The sequence below is a fragment of the Pseudorasbora parva genome, chromosome 23 (genome assembly GCF_024679245.1).
Source record: "Pseudorasbora parva isolate DD20220531a chromosome 23, ASM2467924v1, whole genome shotgun sequence".
In the NCBI taxonomy this organism is placed as follows: Eukaryota; Metazoa; Chordata; class Actinopteri; order Cypriniformes; family Gobionidae; genus Pseudorasbora; species Pseudorasbora parva.
The window spans coordinates 4,830,846-4,857,969 of record NC_090194.1 but is presented as its reverse complement, the minus strand read 5'-3'; the positions used below and the strand labels follow the sequence as shown (position 1 = coordinate 4,857,969).

At 38.1% G+C, this 27,124-nt stretch overlaps 1 protein-coding gene across 14 annotated transcripts in view; it reads left to right on the top strand.

Moving 5' to 3' along the window:
- The window catches only part of dlg2 (discs, large homolog 2 (Drosophila)), a 281,667-nt gene that overhangs the window by 23,903 nt on the left and 230,640 nt on the right, over positions 1–27,124 (top strand). For 13 of the 14 annotated variants that reach the window (XM_067432627.1, XM_067432641.1, XM_067432628.1 and 10 more), the window contains exons 3-4: positions 11,102–11,259; positions 15,143–15,208. In XM_067432627.1, the coding sequence (XP_067288728.1) occupies positions 11,102–11,259; positions 15,143–15,208 (224 nt within the window). Of the gene's footprint in view, positions 1–11,101; positions 11,260–15,142; positions 15,209–24,887; positions 25,257–27,124 lie in introns of those variants that run through there. The other variant, XM_067432632.1, reaches the window with a different exon arrangement.

The window sequence follows — 27,124 nt, the reverse complement described above, 5'->3', positions numbered from 1 at the left end:
CAGGGTTTCTACTGATACAAAGCCATATGCTAATCGCTGAAGTAACCCTTTAAATGAATAGCTCACCCAAACATTATAATTGAATCTCCATCCACTTTTTTTTTTATAAAAAAATGCAGCATGGACATTATGCTCATGTTTTTTTTTTTGTGTTAATTTTCCCTTTTGATATGAATAAATGTTCTGGAAATGTTTCAAAATCGCTTCTCAGAATACTAATGTTTTACAACAGATCTATATGTGTCACTTGTAACACATTTAAGTGCAAAGGCCATTTTCAGAAAGGAATGTAATTTTATGAATCATGTAGAATCACAGAGGCGGGAGTCTGCGTCAGGAGATGAGGAGGTGTGTGTGTGTGTTATGCAGTGGTGGGTAGCAAAAGGAGCTGGAATAATCGCTCCCTGGAGAGGAGTGAGATTACAGCCCTGAGCCCACACCATCCATCTATTACATAAGAGTGGAACAGCTGCCGATCTGCAGTGTGTGAATGAGCGTGTGTGTGTGTGTGTGTGTGTGTGTGTGTGTGTGTGTGTGTGTGTGTGCACTTCTCTCTGTGCTTCTGTGGGTTGGTCTGTGTTGGAAAGAGAGAGAGTTCATGCATAGACCGAGGTGATTACGAGTATGCATCTTTCTGGTTCTTCTTTCTGGTTGCCTTGGAAACCAAGCAGATAAGACATTTCCTTGTGGGATCGTATACCTGAAAATATCTCACTAAATCTATAGCTCTGTTGAAGATGGATGCACTCTTATCAGATCCATCACATTCTATAATTACAATCAATGTGGAATATTTTCTTTGCAATGCTGAGACATTTTGTACTTTTTAAAGGGCTTAACTTCTATGACAATCAACACTTTTTAAATCATTTAAATAGTTTAATCCAAATATTCCAAGTCTTTTTTTTTTAGCTTGTTAGTCACACCCATCTTACAATAAAATATTTACTTGAAGTACCCTTTGAGATTGTAAGGTAATGGCAACCCATTCACATGTGTATCGCTTGTTCTTAATGAACCATCAGGGGTGTGTTAAACCCAGTTTTTAGAAACCGGGCTGCTCGATTATGGCAAAAATTATTTTTAGTCAATATTGAAATCACAATTATTTAACATGATTATTGGTGGGCGATATGTTCAAGTCTTTTTTTTTTTTTACCATATGAGTAATTTTAAATACAGTGATAATTCAGCAAAAACAGTTTGACTAATGTAAGAAAAAGGTCCTCAAAATAATTACATAAGACAAGTAAAGTGATGCAATAAGAACAAAAACTAATTACAAAAAAAGGATAAATACAACAGAATGAAAATACTAATTAAATAAGTAAACTGTTTATTAGTAAGTGTTTAAAGTATTTCAGGAAGATTTACTGACAGTGGTATTCAGATAAGTTATAACCTATAACAAAAAAATGAAAAAATGTAAAATAACCGCATATAATGCTGCATAGTCTTACTATATATTAAATATAGATTAATCCTTATTAAAGCTACATAAGTTATTCAGTCAAGATCAGTGAGTGATTTTCTTTCATCATTTGTTGTTTGATTATTACTGACTGACTGCAGAAGGCTGCTATCACTTTAAGAGTATAAACTGTTACTAGGGATGCACCGACATTTCGGCCGAAAGACAAAAAAGGCTGACGATATGCTGGCCCGCCCCTCTGTGCTCAACAATCAGGTTTCACTCTCGCGCAACGTGTTTTGTAACTTTGCGATCAGCTCCGCTTCCGCAGATGTACAGCTTCGAAGCGACTGCTCAGTGTGTGTGTGTGTGCGGCGCGTTTTCTGCTCAATGTTCCGAAAAAAGCAAAGTATACACGCTCAGATAACATGCCGACATGAAATTTCTCTGGACTTGTTTCTGTTTGCAGCAGCCCTGTGCTGTTACATGATGTGATATAGCCGTGCTAGACAACGCTGGTAAAATGATGCTATCCTCTCTGACCTGCTCCTCGCTATCTGCTCACATGCTCTGATAATAATAAGCTTTCTAGAACTAAACTTTATTTTGATAATTAGTCAAAAATGTGTTTAATTCTGTTGCATAGAACTGAATGAAGAATATTATATATTAATATATACAATTATTTTAACATAGGCCTGTTTTTTTGTCAAATTTTTGTGTTACTTTGAATAAAATTGTGGTCATTTTATTTTATTGGTTTGTATTTTTTTTTTTCAGATTCAGTCAAATTATTGAATTAAATAAAAAGGTATAATACAATAATACAAAAAACAAATTTAAAATAAATTAATAATTATTTTTTAAAAAGCCATTTTCGGTTTTGGTCCAATTAATCAGAATTTTAATTTTGGTGCATCCCTAGCTGTTACAAACGTGTTTTCTTCTCAACTCTGTACATTTACTTATGACATAACCCACTGTGGTTACTCTTTGACATGTTTGTGTGTCCGAAGCCCGTTTGCTTATCCACGTTCGGCTCTGACCGAACTCAGCCGCCTGGGGATTTAATATCAAATTACTTATTAACCATAACATTTTTGGACATAAATGACTTACTATATTAACTATGTGCTTTCTGTCAGCACAGAGAGAATAAAATGCTCCTTCCTGTGTCACATGCTTTATCTTATTATGTTGTTTGTCTTTATTATAATGTGTTGCTTGTTTCTATATGTGGATTCAGTTTAGCTCAAATATAACTTTAAATATGTTTCATATCTATCTGTCTTTTCAAAGCCAGTCTAGCAGATTAGAGCTTACTAGACTGAGAGAGCGTTTTTGCTTTCCAGTTATGTGTGCTATATGCACAGATGATTACTGACCCAACTGTGGTTTGTAGGTGTGCTTTCTGTGTTTTGGTAAATTGAGTTCTTTCCAGTCCTGTACTGTTGTCAGCCATGTGTAAAATGTTCAGGCTGCAATAGGCAACAAGTAAGAACCAGGTGCACAAACTTTTGCTCATGTAACAACTGACCTCATTGAACATGCCAGCTATGTCCACCATGAATGGAGTTCAGGAATGCTTTCTTGGAGTGTTTGCAATCAATGATCACTTGGTTAATTAACTGATTGAGCTGACTAATTGACTGCAAACTTCTTTTTTTGTAGTTCTAAAATCTCTATTGTATAAGGTGTCTAAAATGTTCATAGTCGAGTCAAGAGTTAGATAATTCTGACACATTGAACAGCTAATATTTTCAAACTGAAATTTTTCAGTCCATTTTCTTTCTTGTGCAGTCAACAGTGAAAGCGATTTAATCATTTTTCTAGACAAGATATGAACTGAATGCCATCATCCACTATGATATAATTATGTTTCAAAGGAAAGCAGTGTGCTGTCAAGACTCCATCAGAACAGATTCACAATACACGGTTAGCAGATGACAAACCCCTTATTTTGACAGCTTTGTCCCAATAAGATTTGTTATGTCCATATCTGTTAAAGGGATAGTTCACCCAAAAATGAAAATGTGATGTTTATTTGCTTACCCCCAGGGCATCCAAGATGTAGGTGTGTTTGTTTCTTCAGGAGAACACAAATGAAGATTTTTAACTCCAACCGTTGCTGTATAATGTATATCACTGGTCAATATGAGAGTAAAACACAGACAAACTAATCCATGTTAAACCCTGCAGCTCGTGGAATTGATGTCTTAAGACATGAAACGATTGGTTTCTGTGAGAAATCCAACAGTATTTATGGTATTTTTTTTAACCTCATATCCGATGAATCTCATCTAGTAATTCCAACACCATTACTTAACTTGAGTAAGGTCAAAGTCCCGGCGCGATCATAGATATATTTACATAAATCCCTCATTCGACCAATCTGCACAGACGCAGGACTCAACACAGACCAGGCAACATTTTTCCAGTCTTCAACTGTCTAATTTTGGTGAGCTCGTACAAATTGTAGCCTCTTTTTCTTATTTGTAGTTGAGATGAGTGGTACCCGGTGGGGTCTTCTGCTGTTGTAGCCCATCCGCCTCAAGGTTGTGTGTGTTGTGGCTTCACAAATGCTTTGCTGAATACCTCGGTTGTAATGAGTGGTTATTTCAGTCAAAGTTGCTCTTCTATCAGCTTGAATCAGTCGACCCATTCTCCTCTGAGCTCTAGCATAAACAAGGCGTTTTTGCCCACAGGACTGCCGCATACTGGATGTTTTTCCCTTTTCACACCATTCTTTGTAAACCCTAGAAATAGTTGTGCGTGTAAATCCCAGTAACTGAGCAGATTGTGAAATACTCAGACTGGCCAATTTGGCACCAACAACCATGCCACGCTCAAAATTGCTTAAATCTCCTTTCTTTCTCATTCTGACATTCAGTTTGGAGTTCAGGAGATTGTCTTGACCAGGACCACACCCCTAAATGCATTGACGCAACTGCCATGGGATTGGTTGATTAGATAATTGCATTAATGAGAAATTGAACAGGTGTTCCTAATAATCCTTTAGTTGAGTGTGTTCATACATATATGATCACGCTGGGATTTTGATTTCGGAAGTAATGGCTTAAGCCAATTGCCTGTACAAAATATGACGACATTATAATATAACAATATAATATGTAAAGATAACGTTTAAAGTGTCTTTATAGATTAATTAAAAACATTCATTTGTCACTCTTTTCAGCAGCTCAGAATCTAGATATTTTTATTTGTTGTGTACTTTGATTTGTTATACTTTGTAGAGCGTTACCATTCACAAAAAGTATAAAAGGGCCATTTTAATGCATAATAATAAAAGTATATTTCTTTAAAAAAACAAAGACAAAAAAATCAATACTGGCCCCAAACTTTTTAACGGTAGTGTATAATGTTTGAGATCTTTTAAAAACTTTTTTGGAGATCCTTCAGAATAATTTGATCAGATGTTCATGGTTTTGGTGATCTTTGTATGCTGATGGTGATTACAGTGATCAGAAAGCAGAGTCTCTGTCCTCATGTGCTCAGCTCTGTGACCTGAGTTCAACTGTCCTGAACACTCTCCCAGCTGCCCCGGTCCAGCCTACAGCTAAACACACGCACATAAACAGACACACACACATCATCAGTCCCCACCTGCTTGATTCTTATGCATAAGTAGAAACTGTCACTTTTAGGCTCTCCGGAGTGAACAAGGGGCATGTTTGAGTGCTCAAAACTCTTTCAACACCACCGAAGACAAAGCATCTGAAATAATGATCAGCTGTATTCTCTGTGTGTGTGAGGGTGTAAGGTCATTGTCTGAATTGTAGGGAACAGGAGGCCTGTGCAAGGATTAAGCTGTCTGCTCACATGCTGCTAGATCAGGCATCTGGCATTACACACACACACACACACGCACACACTACTTCTGCTGTTTCAGTGATGACATTTTGCGCAACATGTCCGTGGAGAACAGAGGACTTTTACCTCTCTGTAAGTTTATTAGAAATTACAGCTGCTTTTAAACTTTTTTTTTTTTTACATGCATGTTGTTGATGTGAGTTGTTTGTTTTAGAATAGTGTTCATATTTCTGTCAGTTGTTGAGACTTTGCTTTCACTGCTTCTCAAATTGTGTCACCCACGTCTCTTGAGAAGGCGGGATTTGCATACATTTAAGTCTTTGATGGTCTCACTTTCAATTCGTCCTTCCACTTTAGAGGCAAAAGTGACTAAATCACATTTTAAGTAATCTTGTTGGTGTTTGCAGCATTGCACCGACTCGAATGCTTGAATAAACAGTGTTATTGATATGTGTTGAACTTGACTCGCTCTGAAACGCTGGGCCAGGCTGGCATCTGTAGGAGGAATAACAAATGGAGTCTTGTTATTAGGTTTTATTTACATGTAAATTAATTCTCTCTCTCTTAAAGATAGAATAGACTGGAAGCTTCTGTTTGAAAGATGCTTCTTTTGTTAGGTGGAAAATGCCTGTTTTGTGCTTTGGCAACGCTATATTGTCTCCTGAGCAGCTTTACATGCATTATCACATGTAAAGGACTCACGTGGTTCTGTTGGCCAATGCAGTCTCTGTGTTATGAAGTAAGGTTAGCTGATTGAATGCTGATTTCCCACTAAAACGGAATTTGTCTGTGGATGGGTAAGCAAAAAATATACATTTTCAGTTTTATTTAACTATACATTTTTGTGACATTTTTTTTTAAGTGCAAATATTTAATGTATTCTCTCAATGAATACATCATTAAAACTGCAGGTATAAATACTGAAATTAGAAAATGTTATCCGTTTTAAATGATATAGTTTTGGTCACATAGCTGGATACTGTCTGTTGTTACTTTTACAAGTGTCATGTAAACTTCCACATACATGTTTTCAGTCTCTGCAGGTTTGTTATATTTCTTGTCATATCTGCCAGAATATTATAGTTAGTAAATGTCCCCTTTTTAATTTTTGGTATGTTTTCACAATACCCTTAGATTCAGCATCCACTCAGATTTATTTTCTCTATTTCTGTCTTTGGTTTTTATGTGGAATGCTTGATAAAATGTCATCTGGTGCTGAGCACATTTCATCCACAAATTCCATATGGGCACTCCAAACACACAGAATGTTCTTTTCTTTTATCTCCTCTGTCAAAGCAGGAGCTTAGTTCATTCCAATGCAGGATCTGTAGCATTTAGTACAGCATATGGTGGCTGGATTCACGGCAGAGCTGCTGACTTTTACCCACCATGCATTGTGGCTTAATGTAACTGTCGCTGTTAAGTCTGTGTTGTTAAGTCTGAAAGAACAGAGCTCTCCAGATGGTTCCTGCAAATGCTTGCACTTTAGTTTAAATATTTGGAGATCTCTGACGTCTCTGTTTAGTATCTCTTCAGGCTGGATGGAAAAGAGTTGAACCATAAGAGTAATACAGCTCACCCCACCTCTGACCTCATTTAGTATCACCAAAGACTTTATATATGCAATGCCCGATATGGCGAATAAGCCCCGCCTTCTAAATGAAATGGCCAATTAGTTTTAAGTCATCACATCACTGCAGGTGCTGTTAGAAAGTGTTTACGATTGAGCGTCAACATTGTCCAGGCTAAAAAATGCTTTTTTGTCATGATATGCTAAACAAAATTTATGATTTAAAATGTAATAAATGAGAATTTGATGTTTCCCCATTCAAAGAGATGCACTTGCATGCCTGTTTTTAAAAGATGGTCGCTAAGCAAAATTACTTGTCTTAAAGGGACTTTGGTATCATACCTTTCCCTATTCATTCATTTTTTTCACATTGTTGTACATAGAAATAGGAGTACAACAAAATTACTATTTATAAAATATTTTATTTAACACACACACACACACACACACACACACACACACACACACACACACACACATTTGTCACATGTAGGTTTTGATTAGTTTATAATCATGTCTTGTTTACAACCCCATTTCTAGAAAAGTTGGGACATTTTGTAAAGAAACTATTTAACTCATAAAAGTGCTAAGCAATGTTTTCCAATGTTTTCACTGACCACCTTAATCGTATTTTGTCAAAATAAGCATTTATTTTGAGGACTGCAACACACTCTAAGTTTGGACAGGGGTATATTTACAACTGTCACATCGTCTTTTCTTTTAATGACACTTTTTTTCTTCTTCACGGAAGCAGTTATATCACCAATCAGTTGCCTATTTCTCCTCATGAACTCATCATTGACACATCAAAAAATCTCCTCCCCTCGCTGCCCTATCTCCATTAATGTCAGTAGAAACTTTTGTCCAAAATAATGCCAAGATCTACCTGAAACTGTCAATTACATGAGTTTTGACCCTCACATTACTGACATTCATAGACTCTGCCAACAAAGACTTTGTCATAGGTGAACTCAGGATCCTATCAGTCCAACCACAGAGATTATAAAACAAAGCCTGATGTTTGCTTTTGTGCCTTTTTCTGATGAAAGCCTGGATGGAGTTTCTTGATGCAGCAGCAGACTGACAACAGTTTTCCAAATGCAGTTCCATCTGAGGGCTAGAAGGTCACATACATTTAAAACAGGTTTCCTGTCTTGCCCTACATGTACTGAGATGTTTCTGCATTCCCTGAATCTTTTCACAACATTTGTATTCTAGATGGTGAAAGACCTAAATCCTTTGCAATCTTGCATTGAGAAATGTGATTTTTTTTTCTTCTCATGAAATTGTGGTGAGCCATGACAAATCCTTGTTCCTTTTCGAAACACAATAACCTCACCTATTACTTTATGACTGTTTCAAAAACAGTTTAACTTGGCTATTCTACAGGTGCTGGTAATTAGAATATCATCAAAAAGTTGATATATTTCTCTTATTCCATTCAAAAAGGTGAAACTTGTATATTATATTGATTCATTACTCACAGACTGATATATTTCAAATGTTTATTTATTTTCGTTTTGATGATTATAACTGACAACTAAGAAAAACCCCAAATTCAGTATATCAGAAAATTTTAATATTACTTAAGACCAATATAAAGAAAGGATTTTTAGAAATCTTGGCCAACTGAAAAGTATGAACATGAAAATTTGCGTGTTATGAGGGGTTATGAGAGCCCAGGTTGCACTGATAGTGGCCTTCAGCTCTTCTGCATTGTTCCGTCTGGATATCGCATCTTCCTCTTCACAATACGCCATCGATTTTCTGTGGGGTTAAGGTCAGATGAGTTTGCTGGCCAGTTATGAACAGGGATACCATGGTCCTTAAACCAGGTACTGGTTGCTTTTGCACTGTGTACAGGTGCCAAGTCCTGTTGGAAAATGAAATCTGCATGTCCATAAAGTTGGTCAGCAGCAGGAAGCATGAAGTGCTCTAAAACGTCCTGATATACGGCTGCGCTGACCTTGGACCTCAGAAAACACAGTGGACCAACACCAGCAGATGACATGGCACCCCAAACCATCACTGACTGTGGAAACTTTACACTGGACCTCAAGCAACGTGGATTGTGTGCCTCTCCTCTCTTCCTCCAGACTCTGGGACCCTGATTCCCAAAGGAAATGCAAAATTTACTTTCATCAGAGAACATAACTTTGGACCACTCAGCAGCAGTCCAGTCCTTTTTGTCTTTAGCCCAGGCGAGACGCTTCTGTCTTCCATACGTCTGTGCGTAGTAGTTCTTGAAGTTCTGACTCCAGCTACAGTCCACTCTTTGTGAATCTCCCCCACATTTTTGAATGGGTTTTGTTTCACAATCCTCTCCAGGGTGCGGTTATACCCATTGCTTGTACACTTTTTTTTTTTACCACATATTTTCCTTCCCTTCGCCTCTCTATTAATATATGCTTGGACACAGCTCTGGGAACAGCCAGCCTCTTTTGCAATGACCTTTTGCGTCTTGCCCTCCTTGTGCAAGGTGTCAGTGGTCGTCTTTTGGACAACTGTCAAGTCAGCATCATTCCCCAAGATTTTGTAGCCTACAGAACTAGACTGTGAGACCATTTAAAGGCCTCTGCAGGTGTTTTGTAGCCTGACAAGCCAGACCCACATCAAGATGTTTGGTCTGGAAACTCACCATAGACAATCTCAATCCGAGGGGCGGGATAAACGGTTGTCTTTCAAACTCGCTCTGCACGCGATAGGAAAGCGCTACACCAACCAGAGCAACAAAGGTGAAGCAGAGCTTGTTGATAGATTAAACATTCACCGTATCCGGTCGGCTAAACTCCGAACACATCTTCCCTTTTTAAGAATGACTTCAGTGCCGTTCTTTGTTCTTTTCTCAGAGAAAACTTTTCTCAGAGAGTTCTTTTCTTAACTCCAAGTCTTCCAGAATCGCAGTCAAAGCTGATTTGAAAGACCGCCGCCGTTCGCCAGTTTCTGTGTTTACTAGAAGCACGCAAACGCAACTCGGCCGTCATCATTATGGCCCCGCCCGCCGACTCTATACATGATGTGATTGGGCCGTCCAGCGAGTGAGAAATACAGCTCAGAAGGGTATTGAGAGTTCCTAGACGACACTTGCGGGCAGATTCAATTTTCTGCCGCTAGGGTGCGTCTAATATTGAACCTTTTCACAATATTCAAATAAGGATTTTCCTTAGGTATCAGTAATAATCATCAAAATTAAAAGATATAAAATAAGATTTGAAATATATCAGTCTGTGTGTAATGAATGAATACAATATACAAGTTTCACTTTTTGAATGGAATTAGTGAAATAAATAAACTTTTTTGATAATATTTTAATTAAATGACCAGCACCTGTATAATCCTTTCAGCTTTCATTTCCTGACTTTTTTGGAGTGTTTTGTAGCCATCAAAAATACACACACACACACACACACACACACACACACACACACACACACACACACACACACACACACACACACACACACACACACACACAAAAAGAAAGTACAAATAAATAAATGATCTAATGTTTTTACTGACCAACTTAATTGTTTTGTAAATAAAAAGTGTATATATATGTATACACTTTTTATTTACAAAAAAATTAAGTTGGTCAGTTGGATTTTATTATATTTTCCCTTTCATTGTCAATGTCCTTGCCTGAAATTCTCATTCATTTGTCACTGTGGTTTCTGATTAGCTCACACCTGTCCCTTGATCCTTGCCATCAGTTTTCCCAGTTCGTCGTGAATCTGTGTTAACATTGGTGGAATATGTGGTGTTCTTGCTCTCTGTGGTTTATTAAATATTTTGTTTCTTCGATCATTGTGCATCAAGCTTCTGGTTATTGTATTTGCTACACACCAAACCTGTGACAACATTATGTTCCCACAAATAAACTGTATATGTAAAACATAGTTGTTGCACAGTCATGGGAATTATTTGAGAGCCCTACATATTTTCTCATTGTGATGTGACTTGGAATCTGTTTGCCTAAGCTAGCTAGAAATGTGTGTCTAATCTCATTTTTTGACCCAGAAACACAAATTAATCTGTACCATAGCTGGCTCTCAAATATCCACTTTTTACGGAATAAACAAGCATGTCCCCCCCCCCCCATTTTCAGTTAGATGCCACCGAATCAATCTAATAAATTGCCTGTGTTTAATTTGATCTGCTGCCAGCTAGAGATTATGTTGGTTTTTAATCCACAAGCCCATTTAGGCAAAATGGGTGTGGAAACTACAACAGAGTTCGAGTAGGTATTAAAAAGACATTTATAGTGTTTCTCTCTATCTCTCTCTATGTAGATATCCAGGAGTTTTATGAAGTGACCCTGCTGAACTCTCAGAAAAGCTGTGAGCAGAAGCTGGTGGAGGTGAATCACATGGCTCAACAGTGGGAACACACTGCCACCAATTCGACATTACCCACAGAGGGTCCGCAGCCAGCTTCCACACCACCAGAGGTGAGACAAATACAGAATCTTCAGATAGCTCTAGTGGTTCTCAACTGGCTTTGCTTCAAACACAGAATAGGCCATAGCCACTGTGGTTATTATATATTTTTTTTATACCAATAGCTTTTTTAATACCATTTTTTTCCCCTTCATTTGAACAAAATACATTGCACATTACCTCCAAAAAATGTTTTATCTTAGGGGGGTGGATGCCTCATGCTCAATGGCACATAAAGCTTTGCTGCAAAGCATTGGCAAAAGTAGCCTAATGATTAAGAATGTAAAAATAACAAGGATTAACTAGTGTTTTCTGAGTCCATGTTGGCTGCAAAGATGAAGTTCACAATGCTTTGATTTGGATTACATAAAGTATTTGTTTTCCATTTGAATTGGTTTGTTTAAAAGTAGACATTTCAAGCTTTATATAGGCCTGTTTGTCATGTCTGTGAGGCAAGTAGCCTATATGCTAAGTTTCAGTTCATTTATGTGATGCACTGCAGTTCTTCTTGCAGTCGAATGCGGAGCAACTTTCTTATTCCGTGCACTGTCAAGTGCTTCAGATTTGTTGTGTTTCCAGCCTTGGCAGCAATTATCTTGTCACAAATATTGCATTGCGTGCTGTTGGCATCGAAACCTGGTGAAATGTGGCCACACTTTTGGGACGCTTACACCCTATTTACACTGCACATGTGTGCTGGGCACCACGGCTCCATCAAGGAAAACAGTAATTAACTGTACACTATATCCTCGTGTGCGAGCTGCGTATCGAAATTTGGTATGGACCAACGAGGCCTTTTACGATTCTCAATGGTAATCGTGGCAGTTCGGTCAGTGCCTCTAAAGAGTATTGAACTCGATACCCAGCTCTAATTGTAGTATTATTTTAGCTTTGTCAATGCATGAATCAATTATATTAAAATAGTTATTATAGAATCAACATCCTGATTTTGGCATGGATAAGTGAAGTAATGGATAGCACATTTATTTACAGAAGCCATGCCCCATTTTTTGTGTTAGCAGGTGTAGTTTAAACCAGAACAAGGCACTGTGGCTTTAATCAGTGTAAGCGTCGCAGCAAAAATAGACTGTGTACTGAAACAATGTTTTTGGAAGTTTTTGAAGAGAAATGGAAATGTGAGTTCAAAAAAAAAAAAAAAACTCTTATTTTATTATTACTTTTTTTGTTGTTGTGGATTTTAGCATTTTGACAAATCTAATGAGACATTGTTGAGATGTCTTCCGAAACTACAGTAGAGACATATATACGATTCTGGGGATTAAAATGCTGCTTTCCATTTAATCTTGATTCTGCTCTTGAAGAAAATCTCATTTGGGATTGTTCTTTTCTCTTAAAATGGCTGGAAAAGCACTCTTCATATGTGTTCGAGGCCTTGTCTCTCATGTGCTGTGATAACGTTGAGTGGAAAGACTCGTGACGGTATAATTAAAGGCAATAAATGAAGTTGTAGATATCTGAAGAATACAAATAGCTCTAGAGCTGTAAGCAGGCTTTGTGTTCTCAGACGCTGGTGAATTCTGCAGCACTGCTTAGGTCTGCTGACGCATCAGCACTCACAAAAGCATAAGACGTGTCAATCAAACACCTACTGATAAAATTGTACAAGTGTACTAGAGACTTGTGTGATTAATGACTTCAATTTTCTGAGAAAGGGAGATTACACTGGACCGAAAAGGGCCTGAGACGAGATTCTTGTTGCTCAGCGGATTTCATTTAAAAATGCATAGCGGAAAGATTAAAGCTTGTTGTATTTTCAACTGCATAGTTAAATACAAAACAGCATCTCATTTTCATATAAGCATATAATGTTTCTGTGTATTTATGGGTGTTTTTTATTTATTATGCAGTATTTTTATCAGGTTAATAACTGCATTATTTTGCCAGTGCATGTGGTGCAGTCATCAGTGTAAATTCAGACAGCGTTTTTGTTGTTGTTGCATACTGCCACTAGGGGGACGCTTTCTCTGTGTGTGTGCTGTGTCTCCCAGTGTCTCATGGTCTTACTGGACAGAAGGATGACATCCTGTCCTCAGCATCTTTAAATCTGTTGAATTTTTCACTGAGCCATTACCATACAAAATGTTGTTTGTTTATTATTTACAAAATACAATTAACAAAACGCATGTACTTTTATAATCTGTTAGCTATGTCAGTTGTCATGTCTTTTTTAAGGAAATTAAATATTCACCAAGGATGCATTAAATGTTGTCTTTATTTGTTTAAAAAAGAAATGTATAATTAAAAAGATGTATATTTCAAATAAATGCTGTTCTTTTAAACTTTGTTAATCAAAGAATCCTAAAAAGTTCTCACAAAAAATATTAAGCAACACAACTGTTTTCAACACTGATCATGATAAGAAATATTTCTTAATGTATCAGCATATTAGAATGATTACTAAAGGATCATGTGACACTTAAACTGGAATAATGATGCTGAATATTCAGCTTTGCCATCATTGGAATTAATTAGTTCATTTTAAAATATATTATTGTTTTAAATTGTTAAACTATTTTAACTTGTTTAGTACTTTGCATTTTTTATCAAAATGTAACCTTGGTGAGTGTGAAAGACTTTGTTCAAAAACATAAAATATATATATTTTAAGATTTGTATTATTTATCTTGGTTTAAAACAACTCTCCTCAAATCTTTGAAATGGCGTTTAGATGAGAGGATTATGAAATTATATATATTTTTAAAAGAGCACACAATCACATATCATGGTCTTCAGGATGTTAATCATTTATGTGGCCCGTGTGTGTGTGTGTGTGTGTGAGTGTCTGTGCCGCTGCGGTTGGCTGTTATATCTTATATAAGGGCTGTGTTTGTGAGATTCAGACTGATGCATCTTGCCATCCCTCTTCCTTCAGCCTGCCTTATACATTATACATTATTTGTTGACAGACTTTCCAAGCTGAGTTTTTTCTTAATTGTCTGACTTCAGATAAAATGCTCTTTTAATGAATGTGTAACATATGAAAGCAAAATCTCCCTTAAAATCCTGCTGTTAATCTAAATATCCTCCCTGCTCTTGAATATCAGCAGCTCACTTGAGAATATCAATACCATATCAAATGTTACATTAATGTTCTAGAAACGTTACTCGTATACTTAAAGTGAAATGCTTCTGGGGTGCTTCTCAATATCTCCCTCGTTTCCTCGCTCCTCCGTCCTCCATTCTATGACCCGGAAACCGATGGAGCTCAGCCATCTTGTAGGAGATCTCAATTCTCTTATTGCACCGCGCGGATGGAGGAGTGAGGAGGCTTCCTGAGGAGTCATGAGCGAGGATACACTGGAGTATTCTTTGCGGAAGTGTTTTATCGACTAAATGTGATGCAAGCATTAAATCTCCTCCCCCTTCACATCGTGCCACAGTTTATTAATCATTATTACTATGTTTACATGTACAAGACACAAATGTTTGTCAAATAACAACACCTGACAGTTGTAGAATTATATCAAAGCACAAGAAAATGAAAGATACGAATAGAAACTAATATTATACAACGAAAAAACAGTTAATAACTGGAATTCTTTGTTAATAATAACTGGTAATATTGATTAAAATATGGACAAATGTGGTATTTTGTGGAGGCTGAAGCTTACAATATAAATAGTTATCTCTAATGTTCAAGAATCCCGACTAAATTCAGCGGTGTCATCATTAACTGACGCTGCTTTGAAGTGACGTTAAAGGGAGCGAGGATATATCAATTCACTTGATTCAATTCCTCCGCCCTCGCGACTTTTCCTCTTCCTTAGGAAAGGAAACAAGGATGCACAAATAAGAATTGGGAAGCACCCCTGGAGTCAGACATTAGAGATGTAAATGACTTCTGAAAGTGTGTGTGTGTGTGTTTGTCCCCAGCTGAGAGAGGAGAGCCACATGGAGCTGACAGTGGAGGAGCCTGCCGTAGGAACCACCCATACAGAGGTGAGAAACATGGTCTTCCCACATTCCAATCAATTTTCTGGCAGATGCAGATTGTCACATGACAGTTTTTACACCATAAGTAATGCAGGCAAAGAGCTTTTTTCCCTTCCGATGATTTCTATCCATTTGGAGGGATGCCATAGTCTTGATGAATGCTATATCGATTAAACAGTGACAGGATTTGAGTTTGTCATGTTTAAAAGGTGTTTATCACTTTACATACTCACTTAGTATTTGCTCTACTGGATTTATTTATATACTAGTATAGTATTCATTCATATGACGAATTATCAGTTTTACTTTAACTTAAGCTTTTGTCATTTATTTCTTTTTAATTATTAGTTTATATATTTATATAGGTTAATTTTTTTATTTCAGTTAGTTGCTAAGGCAACATTTAACATTTTTAATTTTTTTAATGTAAGTTTAATGGAATAGTTTTATTTCAGCTTTCTTTTAGTTAATAATTTTTTTTATTTTAAGTTTAATTATCAATAACAACACTAATGAGAACAAGTGTGATTGCAAAAGGGTGCCTTTTAAAGACAGCATGAAGTAAAAGGAGTACTAATTACCTTTTTTAATAAATGTCTTTGGTCTTATTGTGCTTTTTTTACTCAGTAACTTTCCATTTGCAACAGCATTTCAATACTTTTTCTTATGAATGTTGTTGTGTGGTTGGGGAAAAAAATATTATTAACCAATTATAGCATAGCCACTTGGAAATTATCCCATATTACAAAACTTTAATTCACTGTATATCCAATTCTTGTTGTCTTTATCTGCAGCCCTTTACATACTGTGTATTTCTTCTATTAAGTCCACATTCAGAGTTTGTTGGTGTGTTTAAGTACAATATTAACGTCATCTGTGCAGCAAAGCTGATTGGTAGCAGCAGTATTAATCAGCAGCAAGCTTTCTTAATCATCTCTCCACTAATTGGCAAGGGAACTCCAAGCACCAATGGGACCTGGAAAAAAAGTCACTTAATTTAAACCTCATATAAATATCTGCCTTCTCAGAGAAATTTGAATCAAAAAATCAACAAATATTCAACATTTTAATTGAAAGTTGGTTAAAAAATTAAGATGAATTTACACTGACGAGCCAGAACATTTTGACCATTCACGTGTAAAGCGATTATCGTTGATCATCTCCTACCAAGGCATATTTTAAGGTATATATTCATATAATATATTAGGGTCTGATTAGATTAGATGGTAAGCAAACAATCAGTTCTCATAATCAATGTGTTAGATGCAGAGAAATGGGCAGAAATAAAGATCTGAGCAACTTTGACATGGTTCAAATTTTATAGCAAGGCGACTGGGTCAGAGTATCTCTGAAATGGGAAGGCTTGTGTGTTGTTTCTGGTCAGCAACGGGGAGAATTTACCAACAGTGGTCCAAGAAGGGGTAAAACACAAAACGGCTACAGGGTGTTGAGCGCCAAGGCTCATCGATGCACAAGGACAACGAAGGCTATCCCGTCTGGTCCACTGCGGCGCAAGTCACACTACAATTTTAATAATGGCTTTAGGACAATGGTTATGCATCACACTCTGCTGTGTATGGAGATGCGTAGCCATAGACCCATCAGAATGGTGACCCTTGTCCACCATCGGAAGTGCCTACAATGGCCACATGAGGTCATTTTTGTCCCAAAATGTGTTTTGTGCACCCTGGAAACAGGAACAGAGATTTGAAATCAGTCTTGTGGCATTTGTCTGCATGTTCTATTGTATGAGTTGGTTGTATTGACTATTTTGCTGTATGATTGTGTGTGGAGCCTGATTCTGCCTTTTCGCTAGTACAGCTCCAATCTTGGAGGCGTGTTGATCTCCGGTAATTGCCACCACTGTCTAACTCAACCAGCTTGACTCAACTCCTTCTCAGCATTTACACAGAAGTGAGAAACACTTATGCACACAAGAGCACAGGTTTATATTCTAAATCCCATTTCTAAACTCTTTCAGCACATACTGCATAGGGCCATGTCACGTCATGTCACGTAACTGCTCTCACTTTGGGTCAATTTGAATTAGTGTTCACACCAGTTCCTCAATCGTTCTGTTTAATCTAAGCATGAGCTGCAGTTTTGTCTTCTGCTGCTTTAAATGCTTGCAGAATGGATTCTGATTTAATGTCAGTGATTCTTTTCTTTCATCCACAGGGAAAAATTATCTGAAAGTGTTTCCAACCATATTGTTTCTCTGTGCTGTTATAGCTGTGGTGTGGGCTCTGCTTTTCTGTTATATTTACAACAATTTTCTATCTTTATTATTATAGTTAATGTCCTTGATGGGAACGGGCCTTTAGTCGATCTGTTATTAGTGACCCACATATACTCAAGACCAAATCAAGGACTCAGACTTTGAGACATCTGTGGCTTTTATGTTTTTGAAAAGAGGGCAGAGCCAATTATAGGGAGGCACAAAGAGAAAACCCAAATATAGCAGGAAGAATACAGAAAGACTAGATCTGTGGAAGTCCACACGTCAGTGTAGAGGTCAAACTGAGAGCTTTTTCTGAATGAATCTGTGGCGACTCCTTCTTTCGTTACTCAAGTGGGACACCTGAGCATCTTGAGGTCACTTACGACACTTTGTTTATAGATTCGCACACACGGAGTCCCTGCAGCTCTACCAGATGTCCCATCTGTGCACATGAGAGAGCAGCGCTGCCTGCAGGTGTGCCGTCTGTAAGCGTTTATAACTGTCCTGTGCCTCAGGTGATCATACAGTGACATCTGTACAATAGCGAGGGAGTAGTGGACACCGTTCCTATATATATATACACACTCTAAAAAATTCTGGGTAAAAAAAAAAACCCAATGTTGGGTCAAATATGGACTAACCCAGCAATTGGGTTGTTTTAACCCAGCGATTGGGTTGTTTTAAGCAAATATTTAACCTAACCGCAGGATTAAAACAAAACAATCGCTGGGTTAAAACAACCCAATTGCTGGGTTAGTCCATATTTGACCCAACATTGGGTTTATTTATTGTATATCATTGTCCTCATTAAAATAGGATTTAGCATGTATTGCAGGTTGTGCTCTTGACCCCGCATCAGTGATCTGAGGGTAAACAGGGCTGGAATGATGAGCTTAAACTCTTAGTCATAGTTCCAAAAAAAAAGCATAAAAACATAAGAGATTTATATCCACATCGCCAGGCAGCAGCCATATCACCCTGTAGTCTGAGACCGGTTTCCCACTGAAGCTAAGCAGGGCTGAGCCTGGTCAGTACCTGGATGGGTGACCTCCTGGGAAAACTAGGAGCTGCTAGCAGAGGTGTTAGTGAGGCCAGCAGGGGGCGCTCACCCTGTGGTCTGTGTGGGTACTAACTCCCCAGTATAGTGATGGGGACACTGTACTATAACAAGCATCGTCTTTCAGATGAGACATTAAACTGAGGTCCTGAATCTCTGTGGTCAGTAAAAATTCCAGGATCTCCTTCGGAAAAAAAAGCCCCTGTCCATCACGGCCTCCTAATAATCCCCATACACTGATTGGCTTCATCACTCCATCTTCTCTCCGCCATAAGCTGGTGTGTGGTGAGCGTTCACGCACAATATGGCTGCCGTTGTTTTATCCAGGTGATGCTGCACATTGATGGTGGTTGAGGACATTCCCCCCTTCAATTTGTAAAGCGATTTGAGTACACCAGAAAAGCACTATATAAATGTAACAAATTATTATAATGATTTATTATTAATAATAATATTATTAATAATAATAATAATCACATTATTAAAAGGTGATATATAAATGTAACAAGCTTTTTAGACTCAATAACATTGTACTTTGTATTTGTGCACCGCAAAAAAAATATTTCCTTATCAGCATTGGTCTTGTTTTTCCAGTAAAAACATTGAAATGCACGTCTTAGTTCGGTTTCCATGGTTTCTCATTGAGATGATTTTGTTGCACACCTGATGCTTGTTTGATTGATTAGTTTGTGTGTGTGTGTATTTTAGCCCTGTTTTGATCGGTTAATTTGTCTGTTCATGTTTATCTAGTCTGAGTAGCCTGAGTACTTTGTTTATTTGAGTTTATGTCTAATAAATCAACTGCTGCGAATAGATCCAGCTCTTTATTGTATTTCTTTGTATCAGCCGTGAGTGTGACAGAAAAGGTTTTTTTTTTTTTTTTTTTTTTTTTTTTTTTGAAAGAATTCTCTTATGTTCACCTGCAACAAACATGCAGTAAAACAGTAATATTGTAAAATATTTACAATTAAAAACAATTGTTTTCTATTTTAATACAATTAAAAATGTAAATAATTTCTGTGATAAAAGCCGAATATTCAGCATCAGGTCTCCAGTCTTAAGTGTCACATGACCCTTCTCATCATTCTATGATGATTTGCTGCTCAGGAAACACTTATCAACAAAACTGTTGCAGCTTAGTATTTTAAAGGAAAACGTGATACAGGTTTTCAGGGATTCTTTGTTTAAAAGTACAGCATTTATTCTAAATAGAAATATTTGTTACATAAATTTTTTTACTGTCACTTTTAATCAAATTTATTGTTGCTAAAAAAAATCCCCTTTGAAATCGACACTTTTTTGCAATGTGGTTAATTTGCTGCAAACAGTTAAACATAATTTGAATATAAAAATATGAGCCTACAACAGCTGCAGGCTATTTTGTTGAAATGAAGTTCTAGCTTTTCTTGTCCCATACTAGTCCATTAGTAACTTACTTTTTAAAATTTTGTTAAAGGGTTACTTCAGCGATTAGTATATGGCTTTGTATCAGTAGAAACCCTGGAGTATATTCAAATGACCGTGTTCCCCCCTCTTATATCCCCCTGAGACGAGAGATTTATGCATTTTATTTCTGGAAAAATTCCTCTCGACGATATTTGCGTCATGAGAGGAATGTTTGCCCAGAGCCTAAAGACTACAGCCAGCAGAGGGAGCCATTTCCGCATGTTTTCACTGCCGCATGTGGAATGGAGATCACACTTACAGCACAGCTAAGCTACAGGCATTAATTTAAACGAATGCTAAGCAATGTAAGTGTTTTAACTTCTCAAATTAATTTCTATGAAAGTTAAGCTTCCAAAGGCATGAACTGAAAACACGTTGTGAATGTATGCCGCGAATGTGGTCGCGATTACCTCAGCTGTCATCACGAGAGCTCATCAGCTCATTTATGACGTTAATTGTAGTCTGACTCCTAATCTGAGTCTGCTGTGAGACTCACGCGGCAACTCGATCGTTATATTGAACACACGTTCAGTATTTAATTGTACTTTTTGAACTCAGTCACTGTAATCCAGTAGCGGTGGCTTTGGGAATGGCCTCACAGGGCAGCTAATCATTCTGGGAATTGTAGTCTTTCATCCCCATGAGACAAAAATACATTTTCTGTCTTTTCTCAGTATAGAAAGCGCCAAATTGAAAAATAATTTCACATTTCTACTACATTGATGACCCAGTTTAAATACAGATTCATCTTCCCAGCGCTGAAGTACCCCTTTAATATGAGGGGCCTCTCTTATGGAAACAGGATTAGCATTGTTAGCATAGTGGACAGTTCTTCGAGTTCATGTAAGGAGAACACAAAACAAAACTTGGCGTTATAACAGAAACTCACTCGCCAAGTTCATGTTTGAGCTTCTGTCTCAATGTCCTGTCGACCTCGTTTCGTAATTATTCCCCATTGTCTGTGGGAAAGTGTTGTGGAGAGAAAGTTAAAGTACTCAGTCTATAATGTGATCACTCAAAGCGGCTTTGAGGCCCATCTGCTGAAGGGCTTAGTGCATGTGTGTGTGTGTGTGTGTATTTGAGAAGAGAGTTGTAGACATAGTGTATGCAGCAGCCATTGAGATGTTAGAGGCAGAATGAAAGCGGTAATCAGGGTGTTGTTTTGCGAGGAGCAGCGGGCAGTGTACGGACAGCAGGTAAGACTGACAGAAAAAAAGATGAAGATAGCATGCCTGGGTACTAATACAGCTTAATAGAGAGAGGGGGAGGGTTGCGGTCAGCTGGTCAGCATATTGTTCTCGGTCATTTAAGAACTGCTGCTCCGTGCCAAACAATCCGGTGCTCATTAGCTAACATGCCGCATGCTGTAGCTAACAGTGTGCAGAACAGCAACTTGCTGCAGAGTCAATAGGAAAAGACCACCTAACTTTGTGTGGCCTTCAGATTAGCTCAAGAAAAGTACAGGTCCTTCTAAAAACATTAGCATATTGTGATAAAGTTAATTATTTTCCATAATTTAATGATAAAATTAAATTTTAGATTCATTGCACACCAACTGAAATATGTCAGGTCTTTTATTGTTTTAATACTGATGATTTTGGCATACAGCTCATGAAAACACAAAATTCCTGTCTCAAAAAATTAGCATATCATGAAAAGGTTCTCTAAACGAGCTATTAACCTAATCATCTGCAAAAGATTCCTGAGGCTTTTAAAAACTCTCAGCCTGGTTCATTACTCAAAACCGCAATCATGGGTAAGACTGCCGACCTGACTGCTGTCCAGAAGACCATCATTGACACCCTCAAGCGAGAGGGTAAGAAACAGAAAGAAATTTCTGAACGAATAGGCTGTTCCCAGAGTGCTGTATCAAGGCACCTCAGTGGGAAGTCTGTGGGAAGGAAAAAGTGTGGCAAAAAACGCTGCACAACGAGAAGAGGTGACCGGACCCTGAGGAAGATTGTGGAGAGGGACCGATTCCAGACCTTGGGGGACCTGCGGAAGCAGTGGACTGAGTCTGGAGTAGAAACATCCAGAGCCACCGTGCACAGGCGTGTGCAGGAAATGGGCTACAGGTGCCGCATTCCCCAGGTCAAGACACTTTTGGGCTACAGAGAAGCAGCACTGGACTGTTGCTCAGTGGTCCAAAGTACTTTTTTCGGATGAAAGCAAATTTTGCATGTCATTCGGAAATCAAGGTGCCAGAGTCTGGAGGAAGACTGGGGAGAAGAAAATGCCAAAATGGCTGAAGTCCAGTGTCAAGTCCCCACAGTCAGTGATGGTCTGGGGTGCCATGTCAGCTGCTGGTGTTGCTCCACTGTGTTTTATCAAGAGCAGGGTCAATGCAGCTAGCTATCAGGAGATTTTGGAGCACTTCATGCTTCCATCTGCTGAAAAGCTTTATGGAGATGAAGATTTGGTTTTTCAGCATGACCTGGCACCTGCTCACAGTGCCCAAACCACTGGTAAATGGTTTACTGACCATGGTATTACTGTGCTCAATTGGCATGCCAACTCTCCTGACCTGAACCCCATAGAGAATCTGTGGGATATTGTGAAGAGAAAGTTGAGAGACGCAAGACCCAACACTCTGGATGAGCTTAAGGCCGCTATCGAAGCATCCTGGGCCTCCATAACACCTCAGCAGTGCCACAGGCTGATCGCCTCCATGCCGCATTGAAGCAGTGATTTCTGCAAAAGGATTCCCGACCGAGTATTGAGTGCATAACTGTACATAATTATTTGAAGATTGACTTTTGTTGTATTAAAAACACTTTTCTTTTATTGGTCGGATGAAATATGCTAATTTTTTGAGGTGCAATTGAGAATTTTGGGTTTTCATGAGCTGTATGCCAAAATCATCAGTATTAAAACACTAAAAGACCTGAAATATTTCAGTTGGTGTGCACTGAATCTAAAATATATGAAAGTTTAATTTTTATCATTACATTATGGAAAATAATGAACTTTATCACAATATGCAATTTTTTTGAGAAGGACCTGTATGTAGAGAGCTTCATGGAATGGGTTTCCATTGCCTGACTGCATTGTGCCAAGCGTAAAGTTTGGTTGATGCATTGTGCCAAGCGCAAAGCATGCTGTTCCAACATGACTGCGGACCAGTGCACAAAGCAAGGTCCATAAAGATGATCGTGTGGAGGAACTTGACTGGCCTGCACAGAGTCCTGAGCTCAACCCGATAGAACACCTTTTGGATGAATTAGAGCGGAGACTGAGAGCCAGGCCTTCTCGTCCAACATCAGTGCTTGACCTCACAAATGGGCTTCAAGAAGAATGGTCAAAAAATTCCATAAACACACTCCTAAACCTTGTGGAAAGCCTTCCCAGAAGAGTTGAAGCTGTTATTGCTGCAAAAGAGTGGCCGACTCTATATTAAACCCTCAGGTTTAAGAATAGGATGTCATTAAAGTTCATGTGCATGCCAAGGCAGCGTCCAAAACCTTTGGCAGTATAGTGCATATATTTATTTATTTTATATTTTTCTTCAAATTGATCATTGTCTGCTGCATAAAAAACTGCGGTGTATCAAAGACGAATTCCCGAATTTCTTTATCACAAACTTGAAACCAATCCTGCCATCGTACGGGGCAGGGCTTTTCTCCACTGACGTTCTATGTGTTCAAAGCATTTTTAATAGTTAATGCATGCGATTTAAAAATATTTATTGCAAGTAACGCGGCAAGTAATTGCAGAGCGACAAGACAAAGATAATGTGCTGTCTGCGAATGTCCTGTCTACGTGACAACAAACAGAAAGATGCCAGTATCGTGCACACCAGTAGTGAGTTTTCTTTTGCGCTTAAATGAACAATAACACAGAATTTTGCCTAAATGTCAGCTTTGTCAGGTATCCTTATAAGAGCAGTCTTAAATTAGTTTAATAAAACCACTAGTAACTCTTTACATTAATAAATGAATGTAAAGAGTTGAGAGAAAATGGGAGGTCTGTCAAATCTGCGGCAGATCTTAGTGAAAGCAGCCTAACAAACCTGTTAATGTTCATCAAAGAACAAAGGGGACAGAGAATTACTCACTGCTCTTGACCAAAGGACTTTTGTAACTTTAAATATTATTGATCTATATTTAATGTATCATTTATGCATCGCAGACTGCAAGCTAACTCAGTTTCTGTATATGTATTCTGTGTATAGGTGACTTTTATTATGGGTCAACTTAAATTAAAAGTTGTTCTAATTTTGGAGCCTAAAAAATGTTGAAATTGATAGCTTTCAATTACACTGTAAATGTTGAATGGCCATAAATAATGTTTAAAATTGGGGAAAAAATCTATTTCATGGAGACATCAGTATCCTTCATTCATAAAAATGCCGTTCAAATATACTGTCATTGTTGTTTCTACATCATTTGAGGATTAAAAGTGAAATGATTACATTGTACAATATATTAAAACAGTTTACATTTTCTTCTCAAGACTTTTTTCTCTTTTCTTTTAATTATTTGTTATTGTATAACTGCAGTATGCAGCTCTCCCCTCTTGTCTGTTTATTCATTTATATTACTGGGGAAGGTCTTGATATAAAGAACAGATGTTGTGTGATGCATCAGGCCTGATCTGCCAATCTCTGCTGAGGCAGTGCTGCAGTTTTTTCTCTGTGACTGTTGTCTCGTTGTCTTTAACCTCAAAATTGTTCTCTAGCCCTGTTCACCTAAAAGTCAGGTTATTTGAGCTCACCAAGGGTTTTCCAAGACAGCCCAAAATATACCTAAATTGATGTTTTCAAGATCATCGTGAACTGCTTACTCACTCCCCTCTGCCCAGAAAAATGTGTTGTTGCACTTCATTACTCTCCACAACTGGCTTAAAATCGGCTTAGTTCTGCTTCAGATAACCAAAGGAGGAGAAATTAACTCTCAGTCCACGAACAGTGACTATTTTCCCAATCGTAGTGCAGATTCTCGGGGCTGTGAGAGGAGAGCGTGTCTGTTGTCGCACGCATGGGTGTGCGCTTGTGCGGCGAGCTCCAGAGGAGGAGGGATGCTCTGTGATCTCAGCAGCAGCAGCAGCAGCAGCAGAGACAGCAGTCTGAGCCTCAGCCATGCGGCTGAGCAGTGGATAGCGCTATCGAGCGCGGGCTGTAGGACTACGGCAAGACCATGCCTGCACACAGAGAGGACTCGCGCCTCTGTCAGCGTTAGCTCCAGCCGTGCCTTTCGTTCCTCTCTCTTTCAGTCTCTCCCTCCTCTCTCCTCTCTCATCTCTCTCTATTTGTTAATGTGGTGCTGATGAAGGGGAAACTGGCTTGAGCTGTTTGGCTCAGAATGGATTGTCTGTGTATTGTCACAACTAAGGTAAGGAGCGTGAGAGAACATTGGAGTGAGTATGAAGGGGAAGAAGCTTTGTGTATGTGTCAGCTTTTGAGAATCCAAGGGTGTTATTTGTGTCGTGTTGCTTTTGCTGTTTCTTTAAAAATTGACTTTTGAATATCTTTTTGGAACAGAATGTTCATTGGTTTAAGTGTTGTGTTACAGTGTTGCATTGTATCAGGATTAATCGCCAGATCTGTAGAGCCACGGAGGCGGAAACTTGTCGGAAACTTGCATCCATAGATAACGAGGCTCTTCATAGGCAACGGGGCTTTAAGCTCCTCACCACCGCTGGAGCCAGACAGGTTACTGGAGGAATACATTATTGATGGTCAGTCCATCAACAAACAGTCCAAGGCTTTATCGGATTTTCCCACCTTCATTGGTGCAGGTATCCGGACAGGAAGCCTTTTGAGTGGCATTAAGGGATTGAGAGTGCCAGTCTGCTAGCAGTACTTGAACTAATGTGGTTTATTTCACTGGAGCTAAGCTGCTCTGTTTACACTCTTCTAAATATACAATATGAGTGATTTGATCTTTGCATCTCTGTTCAGTTTAATGCTCTCTTAAAGCTTATCAGTAAAGGAGGGCTTGTACCTAATGTGTAGACAGCTACCTCTCTCATTCACACTCAGTGTTGCAGATGCAATTCACCATCCTGTTAACTGAAATATTAATAATTGTATTTGCGTGCTTTGTTGAATCAATGCTGGAAGTGCCGTTGTGATGGTAATGTGTGGTGTGCAGTGAATTCCAAATGCAGCCCTACTACACCTGAATGGCAGGCACCTTAATGCTGTTTTTAACTAGTCAGGGTCTTTTACAATATCCATGAGGATGGCTGATTAATATTAGGCATATTAATTACTCTATACTACTGTACTATACTGTACTAAGTACTATAGAGGTACCATAAATGTATGGTCATTTTTTATTAAATTAATGAAATTAACACTTTTATTCAGCAATGATACATTAGATATGTTATAAAATCAGTGAACCCTTTTACATTTTCAAAATATCAAATACTGTAGATGTCAAAAAAAATACTGTTCTGTTAAACTTTGTTCATCAAAGCACAGATGTTTTCAACATTAGTAATAATAAGAAATCATTTTTTTAGCACTAAATCAGCATTGTAGCTCTCTCCACAACAACACAGACACAGGTTGGTTCTTTGAAACGGGCGTTTAATTCTTTGGCTCATCTTTACGCCGTGAGAACTGTATTTGTAAATGAGCATAGCACAAACATATCAGAAAATTATACAATACATAGTCTTAAAGGAAAAGAGATACAAATTATGCTTACAAAACACTTAACAAGTGAAACAAATACCTCGTTGGCTGCTTGTTATGAAAAGAGATCCTTGAGTCTTTCGTTTTGCTCTTTACAGTCCGTATGACTTGTGAAAACACTCCTTTTAAACTTAATGCAACTTGCAGAGCCTCGTGAGCGTCTGCTCATCGTCAGTCCATCAGGGGGCAACGCAGTTCATCATTTCCGCAATAGTGACGCATTATCGCGAGCCTTACGTCTTAAAGAGCCATGAATGTATTTATCACATACATCACAATTGTAAACTGTACCTCAGATAGGTGAATACATGAAATAAATCAAAAACATGAAATTATGAATGAATTATGAAACAAACACACATAACTTTGCACAACAGCACTTACACTCCCACCAAAATCACTAATTTGCTCAAAATATAGGATTTTCCTTAGAACAAATAATGTGAAAAGAAAATGATAAATGTACTTTAGCCCTAAGTGAGTGTTGTGTATGTGACTTATTTGGATTCAAGTAAAGTAACTACCTTGTGAATAGGCCTTTCTAGGTAAACTAGT